The sequence below is a fragment of the Rhamphochromis longiceps genome, linkage group LG7, assembly GCF_057381845.1.
Source record: "Rhamphochromis longiceps isolate RC_006_pf linkage group LG7, R_longiceps_female_GT1.1, whole genome shotgun sequence".
In the NCBI taxonomy this organism is placed as follows: Eukaryota; Metazoa; Chordata; class Actinopteri; order Cichliformes; family Cichlidae; genus Rhamphochromis; species Rhamphochromis longiceps.
In genome coordinates this window covers 23337013-23347909 of record NC_140563.1, presented here as the reverse complement: position 1 = coordinate 23347909, position 10897 = coordinate 23337013, and the positions used below count along the sequence as shown (strand labels likewise).

The following is a 10897-nucleotide window of genomic DNA, read 5'->3' as shown; positions in this document are numbered from 1 at the left end:
AAGACTCACTCTCATTTCATCAGTCCATAAAACCTTAGAAAAACCAGTCTTGAGATATTTCTTGGCCCAGTCTTGACGTTTCAGCTTGTGTGTCTTGTTCAGTGGTGGTCGTCTTTCAGCCTTTCTTACCTTGGCCATGTCTCTGAGTATTGCACACCTTGTGCTTTTGGGCACTCCAGTGATGTTGCAGCTCTGAAATATGGCCAAACTGGTGGCAAGTGGCATCTTGGCAGCTGCACGCTTGACTTTTCTCAGTTCATGGGCAGTTATTTTGCGCCTTGGTTTTTCCACACGCTTCTTGCGACCCTGTTGACTATTTTGAATGAAACGCTTGATTGTTGGATGATCACGCTTCAGAAGCTTTGAGACTGCTGCATCCCTCTGCAAGATATCTCACTATTTTTGACTTTTCTGAGCCTGTCAAGTCCTTGTTTTGACCCATTTTGCCAAAGGAAAGGAAGTTGCCTAATAATTATGCACACCTGATATAGGGTGTTGATGTCATTAGACCACACCCCTTCTCATTACAGAGATGCACATCACCTAATATGCTTAATTGGTAGTAGGCTTTCGAGCCTATACAGCTTAGAGTAAGACAACATGCATGAAGAGGATGATGTGGACAAAATACTCATTTGCCTAATAATTCTGCACTCCCTGTATTAGTGGTAATGAGGCCCTCTAGATAAGAGCCAGTAGAGGGCTTATACACCTGCTAGTCAGTCAGAAGGTTTTTATCATCCATTCACATGGAGGACCACTAACAGCAGCACGGGCAGACTCCAGTCCTGCTAAACATTCTCCCGAGACTGTTAATGTGAAAGAGCAACTTGATAAAGCAGATAACTGTTTTGTTTTGAGCATTTCCTTCTCCACCTTTTTACACCTTTTCGCTAAAAGGATGAGCACACTTTGCCATCATCGCTGACCAAAGTACAATTAATGAGTACAGTGCAGTTTTATTTATATAGCAGTAATTCACCATAACAATCCTCTCAAAGTGTGTTCTATGTTACAGTAAAGATCCTACAGAGAGAACCACAGTGCTCAAGAATCACTACAGTTATTCACAGACTGTATATAGCATGCAGTCTGGGCTCTAGATAAAGAAATATATTCCAGAAAGGATTCACATTATTAGTGCTAAAAGTCATGTGCTACATATGTGTTATTAAACACAAATATACATGTTTCAATGAATAAACTAAACTATTTTCTTACCTTTATCTCATTGATGAGGACAACATTCACTGTATCTGACTGGCCATATCTGACTCTGTTTTATCTCTGGATAAAAGCACTAAACAGTCAGATTTATAGTGTTTGAAACAATACTACAGTGGGGCAAAAAAGTATTTAGTCAGCCACCGATTGTGCAAGTTCCCCCACTTAAAATGATGACAGAGGTCAGTAATTTGCACCAGAGGTACACTTCAACTGTGAGAGACAGAATGTGAAAAAAAAATCCATGAATTCACATGGTAGGATTTGTAAAGAATTTATTCGTAAATCAGGGTGGAAAATAAGTATTTGGTCACCTCAAACATGGAAAATCTCTGGCTCTCACAGACCTGTAACGTCTTCTGTAAGAAGCTTTTCTGTCCCCCACTCGTTACCTGTATGAATGGCACCTGTTTGAACTCATCATCTGTATAAAAGACACCTGTCCACAGCCTCAAACAGTCAGACTCCAAACTCCGCCATGGCCAAGACCAAAGAGCTTTCGAAGGACACCAGGAAAAGTATTGTAGACCTGCACCAGACTGGGAAGAGTGAATCTACAATAGGCAAGTAGCTTGGTGTGAAAAAATCAACTGTGGGAGCAATCATCAGAAAATGGAAGACATACAAGACCACTGATAATCTCCCTCGATCTGGGGCTCCACGCAAGATCTCATCCCGTGGGGTCAAAATGATCATGAGAACGGTGAGCAAAGATCCCAGAACCACACGGGGGGACCTGGTGAATGACCTGCAGAGAGCTGGGACCAAAGTAACAAAGGTCACCATCAGTAACACACTACAACGGCAGGGAATCAAATCCCGCAGTGCCAGACGTGTTCCGCTGCTGAAGCCAGTGCATGTCCAGGCCCGTCTGAAGTTTGCCAGAGAGCACATGGATGATACAGCAGAGGATTGGGAGAATGTCATGTGGTCAGATGAAACCAAAGTAGAACTTTTTGGTATAAACTCAACTCGTCGTGTTTGGAGGAAGAAGAATACTGAGTTGCATCCCAAGAACACCATACCTACTGTGAAGCATGGGGGTGGAAACATCATGCTATGGGGCTGTTTTTCTGCCAAGGGGACAGGACGACTGATCCGTGTTAAGGACAGAATGAATGGGGCCATGTATCGTGAGATTTTGAGCCAAAACCTCCTTCCATCAGTGAGAACTTTGAAGATGAAACGAGGCTGGGTCTTCCAACATGACAATGATCCAAAACACACCGCTCGGGCAACAAAGGAGTGGCTCCGTAAGAAGCATTTGAAAGTCCTGGAGTGGCCTAGCCAGTCTCCAGACCTCAACCCCATAGAAAATCTGTGGCGGGAGTTGAAAGTCCGTGTTGCTCGGCGACAGCCCCAAAACATCACTGCTCTCGAGAAGATCTGCATGGAGGAATGGGCCAAAATACCAGCTACTGTGTGTGCAAACCTGGTAAAGACCTATAGTAAACGTTTGACCTCTGTTATTGCCAACAAAGGTTATGTTACAAAGTATTGAGTTGTATTTTTGTTATTGACCAAATACTTATTTTCCACCCTGATTTACGAATAAATTGTTTACAAATCCTACCATGTGGATTCATGGATTTTTTTTTTCACATTCTGTCTCTCACAGTTGAAGTGTACCTCTGGTGCAAATTACTGACCTCTGTCATCATTTTAAGTGGGGGAACTTGCACAATCGGTGGCTGACTAAATACTTTTTTGCCCCACTGTATATAATCCAAACAACTTGAAGAACTTTTAGATTTAATTTTGGTGAGCTGGCTGCTATTTTGACACCTTTTGTCCAAGACAATACTGATGAAGCACAAGAAGAAAAATGTGATGCCCTCATGTGCTGGTCTCAGGAGATTAAGAGCATTGATATCTGGCTTGTGTTATTTGTATGTATGAATCTATGCAATATATTTAAAATGACACTGCAGAAATAACAGTAACATTAAAAATATATTTGGTGCAACCAAAGTCATCTAATCTAACTGTTAAAATAATTTCCCCCAGGGATCAATAAAGTATTCTGATTCTGATTCTGATTCTGAAAAACCTTTGTATCAGAAATAACAGACTAGGAAATAAAAAGCACAAGTTTTTTTTCATGAATGCTGGATGAAGTTCACTGAAGATGCATAAAGATAAACAAAATCAGTGGGTGATTCTGGTGGCAGCATTCTTATTTTAATGTGTTTTATAAAACACAACTACACAACTTTCTTGGATCTGTATTTTTTCAGCATAATAAACTGAGGTGGGGAAAAGAAAAACTGTACACCAACAATAAAAAAACAAAGACAAAAACAAAGAAACACCCCAAAACAAAACAGATATTAACTAAGAGCAATCAGTTACTTTTCCGTTTCATAATGTCAGAATTTCTGGTACGTATAGCATTCATTCACACAAAGATCTTAATGGATTTTTTGGGGGGGTGGGGGGGACGGTTTACTTCACGATAAGATGGTCCTATATTGTTTAATCTGTAAGGAAATGTAGGAAAGTTGGCTTGGTTCCTGTTTTTGTTTAGTTTTTTTTTTTAATTATTTTATTATTAGTTATATTTATTACTTTATTTATTTATTTATTTATTGTTATTTTGACTTATAAATACTACAGCAGACACATTTTCTACAGTTTTTTTTAAAATCCAGATCATTCTTGAATGTATACAAAAAATGATAAGGAAAAAAATGAATCGAAAAATGATAGGGAACGAATTAATTTATAGACCAAACATTATTTATTTTGAATCTTTTCAAAACAAGTTTCAGAAGCGGGTAAATGTTGTGTAGGCCTAATATTTATTTAATTAATTAATTGTTTGTTTGTTTGTTTATCAATAATCTTATTATTATTACTAACGCAAACGACTGACGTAAGGTCGTCACACTCCAACGTCATGAAGCCGCGCCAGTGTTGTGGTACCAAGACAAACAGAAGCTAAAAGCGAGGCTAGTGGTGAAATTTGGATGGTGCCTCCTACGTGGACTCTGCACTGTTTGGTAAGAAGCACCTACGTGTCACAGTTGCAGCAGAGGATCATATTTATCCCATTTTTATTTATTTATTTTCTACGTTTCGCTTCTTCTGGTATTGGTTAAGTTTCAAGCAAAGTAATGCAGCTAGTTGTTAGCAGAGTGCTCCTCAGTAATATTACGCTGTTACTACAGTTGTGAAGTTTAAACTGAGGTTTACTGTCTGGAGAGGTCTAAAACTCTGCAGCTATAAGTACTTTCGAAGAAGGAGCGCTGCTGCTATGCGGTTCTTACGTTGAAGTCTAAAATAAACGCCGACGTTGTTAGCGTCGCTGGATGTTGATGCTAATTTAGCTAATACAGCAGAGCTGCTGCCCTTGCGAGCATTTGGCTGTTTATTTTTTTTTTATGACTTATAGATTATTGTCAGGTCTACGTGAGGTTTGACACATCGATATGTTCTATGTATGCATGCAGCCACAGGAAGTCTCGAGGTAGCTGGTGGGAGAGGATGAGTTTGTTATTACCTGATAGTCATCTAAGTGTTTTTAATTATCTAGTCGTGTTTCATTAATATTCTGTCCCTTTCCAACTAAGTTTTAAAGGGATTACTAGTGTAATAGTAACTTTATAGACGAGCAAATACAAAAATAAAAAAAATCAAAGGCCGGGGCGAACAACTATAACAGTAAAGTACACAAGAAAATTCAGCTAAAAGCAATACACAAACCATTATGAAACCATAAGTGATGATTAAAGGAAAAACGCAAAAAACAAACAATATCATGTGAAAGCAATTTGATAAACGTGTTTGTTAGAACTAGGGCTGCTCGATTATGGCAAAAATGATAATCACGATTATTTTCACTGAAATTGAGATCTTGATTATTTGACAATATTTATTTAACAATAACAATGTATTGAATAATGACTTTAAAGATTGTCAAAAATAATATAAAATAGTGTGCAAATACTGATAACAGTGCAAATGTTTGCAATATAAAAAATAAATGAAAAATGTAAACATCTATGTTTAGTGAACTTTGCAGTGCTGCTCTGTGGCGCAGCTACGACACCATAGCAAAGTTTACACACTATGTCTACTTGATCCACGTCTGACTCCGCGAACCCATAATGTTTCCACACCACTGAAGTTTTTTTTACCTCTCTTTTCAACCAACGGCAGTCACTCTCCTCTCCAAATAACTTCTGCTTAGCTTTCCGAGCTTCCCTCGGGTCCTCTTAATTGTTGTGTGCGCTCGATTTGCCACACGGAGCAGCGCGAGAGTAAAGCACGAGGGAGGGTCTAATAATCGCTCAGTCATTTTTAATGATCGTTGAAAGCCCAGATCGTAATCGTGATTAAAATTCGATTAATTGAGCAGCCCTAGTTAGAACGACTAGATGCATAGATTTAAGCCAAAAATGTGGGATGGCCAAGAAAGCCCAGCTGTGAAGCTAAGGCTGCAAACCGGCTCATTTGGGGCCAATATCTCCGTTAGGAAGCAAGGACCCAAACATGCTTTAAAAGTCAGCTCTAAAATGTACAGAGAGCCAGTAGAGAAAAGCAAAGACTTTGGTGATGTGACACTGTCCACTAAGAAGCTGAGCTGTTGCATTCTCAACCAGCTGAATGTGAGAGGACCTTTAACTAATCCCAGAAAGAAAGGTACACTTCTTTATCTTGGTCCTATGCCTTTTGCTCCTTTTTGAAATTTTGGTTGGTTAAATTCTGGGTCTTGGTATGCTTCATGTACTTGCCATATTCTCTAAGGCCTACGATCATCTGTGCCACAGCATATTTTAATACAGATGAATGCACACTTCATTTTTGTGTGTTTTCACTATATTTTGTATGTCTTTCTTTAACTAAAATATTAATCTAAGGCACTAATAATTTAAGGCAATCATTTCCCACCAGGTTTGGAAGAACTGAATGAGGTGCTGCCTTTTGCCTCTTCTCTTGTGTGAGTTCTACTGCTGCCGGGATGGGTCAGCAGATCTCAGGTCAGGCGGTGATGAACCATCTGCCTGAGAAGCTGGTGAAACATGCCGGATTGGTTCGTGACAGCGGCTACCTAAACTACGAGGAGTTTCTAGCAAGAGTGGCTGAACTTAATGACGTGTAAGTCTGTTAAAGATGATTAGCTTTCCCGTACAACAAATAGCTTTTCTTTAAGACAAACAGTTTTTGTGCAGAATGGATAGGTGGAGAAACTTGACCTATTTCACAAAGTGTACCTTTGGGACTCTTCAAATTGAGTGCTGGCATCAGTACTTTTATGACATATGGGATTTGGCCTTCCTTATTCCCCCAGCATTAGACACAGTTCTGCCAGTTTACCTTTAGCTTACAAACTCCTAGAGGTAATAGCTGCAAGGCATGATAATGCAGCAGAAGGTGGAGTAGAGAAAGGCTTTGTTACAGCAATTCTGAAAAAAATATTAATGTGACAACAAAATAAACAGCACAGTGCAGTGTTATTGATGAAAATAATCATTGAAAACACCTGAAAAAGAAGGCGCAATGAAAATGTTTTTTTTTTTTAACATTCATCATGATGAGAAATAAATCAAAAATCTGCGTGCTTTATGGAGGATGGTTGGAATGGTTTATGGAGATAAACATAACCTTTTCCCCTCTCTCCTGCGTCTCTCTCAGTACGGCCAAGCTAGCTGCTGGACAGCAGAAGCACCTGCTGTTTGAGGTGCAGCCAGGATCTGATGCTACAGCCTTGTGGAAAGTGGCTGTCAGGGTTGTGTGTACCAAGGTGAGACCAAAGAGCCTTCCCCACATGCCAACAGAGGCATCTGCATACACATTTATGACAGAGAGGGACAGATGTGAGTGAAACCATACTCCTGTAAATTGTGTTTATATGAGGAAACCATGCTCTGAGGGATCTCCTGGGATGTCTGCAAGTGTTAAAACCAATTTATTGTTTGGAAATGGACTCTTATCAGAATGATGTTTACTATTTCACAAAAATCAAGCCCTTTCTGGGGATCATAATAATATTACAGGGTAGGTGAGGGTAATAGATCTCTGACAGTTTAACTCATTGTTCCACATCGGTTTTTAACTTTAAACGTAATGTAACACTGCCACTGACCAGGCAAAAAAAAATAGAAAGTTTTTGTTTCTTCATAATTAATATGAAGAAACAAAAAGTTGTGTATGTAGTTGGTTGCATTTGTTTGTGTCTGTCTGTTAGATGTCAACTGTCTGCAGTTTCCAAGATATCATTTTCAAATTTTGTGTGATGGTAGATACTAATAACAGCTTGAGTCATAACATGACACCATAAAGTTCCACAAAATCACATACTGCATGAATAGATGTTAAAGTCTCATGTTTTTACAGGTTATAGAAGCTAAAAGATGTCAGCCAATTCTGCTCCAATCATATGGTTAAAATAATAAAATGCACAGTTATATTATGTAATGCTTCAAGGTCAAAGTTTAGAATCACATGAATTAGGAAAAACTTTCCATCGGATCATTTCCAGATTCTAAAGCAGTATAATAGTCATTGAGTAGCATAAGCACTTCCTTTCTTTGAACTCTTTAAAACATTATTTTTTAATACATTATAATCACAATGACCAACAAGATTAATATGCTACACTAGATTTCCATATTAACAATGCTCACATCAGCACAAATGATCTATGAGAACTACTTACATCAGCACGTTGTCATGAAAACATCACAGTTTTAGTATAACCTTTGCCCTTTGGTGGGAGTTGCTCTGTGAGTGCTCTTGTGATTGCCTTTGCTTCCCTCCAGATCAATAAGGAGAACGGCATGGTTGAAGCATCGCGGATCATGAACCTGTATCAGTTCATCCAACTCTATCGTGACATCACCAGCCAGGCAGCTGAAGTGTTGTCTGTAGAGGGTGCCACTAAGGGCCCCTCAACCGAGCTTCCCTCCACTGACTCCTGCCAGGCCAGCATGTGGATGGGCAGGTCAGTTACCAGGAAATGGACAGCTATGATATAAAGTGCACACACAACAATTAGATTTTCATGACGTTTTTTAATAGTGAAGATGGACAGGGATTATGGGAAAAGAGAGCAGTGGTACAACATGCAGCAGAGGTCTTTGTTCAGCGAATGCACTCACTTGTAATCATTGCCAGATTTTGAAGGAGAGTTTTCCTACAACAGACCTGAAAAAATATAGAATATTGGACTTTTGTTTGTCAGCTGAGCAGTAATGATGTTTGTGAACATATGCGCTATTAAAAATGTTACACTTGTGCAAATATCAATGCTGTTTCCAGCTTTAGCCTCCAAGTGCCCAAAATGCAGTCTCCCTGCTCAGCACATGTGTTACTGATGCAAGACTACAGAAAATGTTTTTTAATGCCCCACCATCTGCATGAATTATATATTTTTAAGGTTGTTTTTTTTTTTTTTTTGTTTTTGTTTTTGTTTTTTTACAGCTGAGCGATTCCTTATTCTGTAAAGTTGAGGGGGGCAGTGACTGATGGGTCATTTTAAGGCTTTTACACATTTTTATAACCCCGAGAAATATTTATCCTCAGGCGAATCCTGAGCATAAAAAAGTGTTTCTAAAACACTTCTTATGCTTTTGTTTTCATTTCTAAAAAATGAAGATAAAGTGTGCCTAGCGTTAAAGAAAATAATGAAATTGTTTTCCCCTCTTCTGTATACATTTCCATGCAGAGTGAAGCAGCTGACCGATGAAGAGGAGTGTTGCATCTGCATGGATGGAAAATCTGACCTCATTCTGCCCTGTGCACATAGCTTCTGTCAGAAATGCATTGATAAATGGTGAGATAATCAAATAAGCTTGAATTATTCAAATTCATCTATAGCGTTGTAAAACATTAAATTACACACCCTCTTCTGTTTCTGTAGGAGTGGCCAGAGCCGAAATTGCCCAATCTGCCGTCTGCAAGTGACTGCTGCCAACGAATCGTGGGTAATGTCTGATATCCCCACAGAGGATGACATAGCCGGCTACATCCTCAACCTGGCTGATGAGGCGGGCCACCCACACAGGCCTTAACATGCAGAATACTGAGCCAAGTAGATAGCAAAGGGAAATATACCCACTTCAGTAGACTTTACATACTGAAACACAAAACACCACTTTCACTGAGAGGTTTCTTTCCCCCCCCTAAAGAGTAAAACAGAAAAGAATCCAGCAGGTGTCTTCTCTTTATATTCTTTGTGATAGCTTCTGAAAATCTCCTCTTATAAGTCCTAAAAATCCCAGGATGCTTTTTGAAACCAGAGTATTGTTGATGATGTACTTTATGGAGTTTTGTGATATGTTGTTTGAAGTGAAACAATTGTATTTGTATATTACAATAAATTGTAACATTTTAATGGAACCCAGAATAACCAAATGTTGCTTAAAGTACTACTAAGAGGTGGTTGGGGTTAACTAGGCACTTTATAAAACAAATGCTGATACATGTTGACATTGCCTTCCTTCGATATGAATGAGAGAGACACAGTTGCACTTCCTTGTAAAGTTTGATAAGTATGACTCTCATTCATATAATTTAAATCATCACTTTGATATTTTGGGAAAGTGTCTTGTTTGCTGTCCAGGGAAAGTCAGATATCTGTAGGACAGCAGTTAGATTATCCTCATACAAAGACTGGAAACAAGGAGAAAGGGCTGGCTGTAGTCAGTTTTATCAAATCATCTTTGAATTTGTTATATTTAACTATATCTAAATGTGAAAAATAGAGAGGTTTAAAGGTGATTTTTTTTTTTGCTGTAGACTGATTCATGGCTAAGTTGCTTCATGAAGTCATTACAGGACTGTTTTCAACTTTTGGACAGCATCAGGCTCTTTTCATTCTGTTTGTAGTCTCTGTGCTAAATTTGGGAACTGACTCTGTCCTTGCAGTGAACATACAGACAGTAAATTGGTATTGATCAAATCTTAAACCTCTGAGCAAATAAGCATCATTTCCCAAAATGTCCTATTCTTCCTTCATGTGCAAATCCAAGACACCAAACATACTTGTCGTATTTGCCAGGGCTTCTGGACAAGCAGTAAAGTGAAAATTTATGTTCCATCTATAAAGCTGTTTGGATGTCTGTGCAATGTATCCCTGCATGTTTGTACCCCACATGACATGGACCATGAGCTGTGTTATGTGAATCTGTACTAAAATCCTGTTCTGGTGCAGTTCAGGACACAGGACTGAATAGGCTCATGTGATTTTAAGGACTTGGCTCGTTGTGGTGTCTTAACTGTTGTAAATCACCTTGCCTGTCACATAAGTTGTTCTCCTCTTTTTACTTTTATGAATTTTTTTCTAATTATTTTTCTCTCATCTTTATTTACACTATTTTAATATGAATTCTGTAGAAATCTTTTAGTTTGCACTCCCAAAACTGCACTCTGTGCTTCGACGTGACTGTAATTAAAAGCAACTTAATGACTGAGAGAGAGGCAGCTTGTAGGGGAACAGTTAAGTAAAATCACTGAAATTGTGTTTTGTTTTCGTTTCACCCTGGGTCTAACCGATCCCTAGTGGCACTTTCAGTTTAAGTTGACATAGCTGTGACACTCGAAGTTGATTCTTCCGGAAATATTTTATTAAATGTGAATATGTATGAACCTTATAGATTTCATTTCTGTTTTACTCAAATCCAATTCTTCATTTAAAGTTGTATTAAAGAAATGACTTATTTAGATCTTT

The 10897-nt window shown here is 38.7% G+C and overlaps 1 protein-coding gene across 1 annotated transcript; it reads left to right on the top strand.

Moving 5' to 3' along the window:
* Nucleotides 1-4104: 4104 nt before the first annotated feature.
* LOC146665328 (RING finger protein 141) lies at nt 4105-10897 on the top strand. Its single transcript, XM_085412932.1, has 6 exons — nt 4105-4226; nt 6121-6324; nt 6862-6970; nt 7989-8170; nt 8894-9001; nt 9089-10897. The coding sequence occupies exons 2-6, from the start codon at nt 6188-6190 to the stop codon at nt 9237-9239; spliced, it is 687 nt and encodes a 228-aa protein (XP_085269058.1). The 5' UTR covers nt 4105-4226; nt 6121-6187; the 3' UTR covers nt 9240-10897.

What these genes read in the sequence shown, in the direction of transcription:
- LOC146665328 (XM_085412932.1), top strand. Translation starts at nt 6,188, where the DNA reads ATGGGTCAGCAGATCTCAGGTCAGGCGGTGATGAACCATCTGCCTGAG. An exon ending in TCAGGGTTGTGTGTACCAAG is followed by an intron (nt 6,971 to 7,988) that starts GTGAGACCAAAG and finishes GCTTCCCTCCAG; the next exon opens with ATCAATAAGGAGAACGGCAT. An exon ending in GCCAGCATGTGGATGGGCAG is followed by an intron (nt 8,171 to 8,893) that starts GTCAGTTACCAG and finishes ATTTCCATGCAG; the next exon opens with AGTGAAGCAGCTGACCGATG.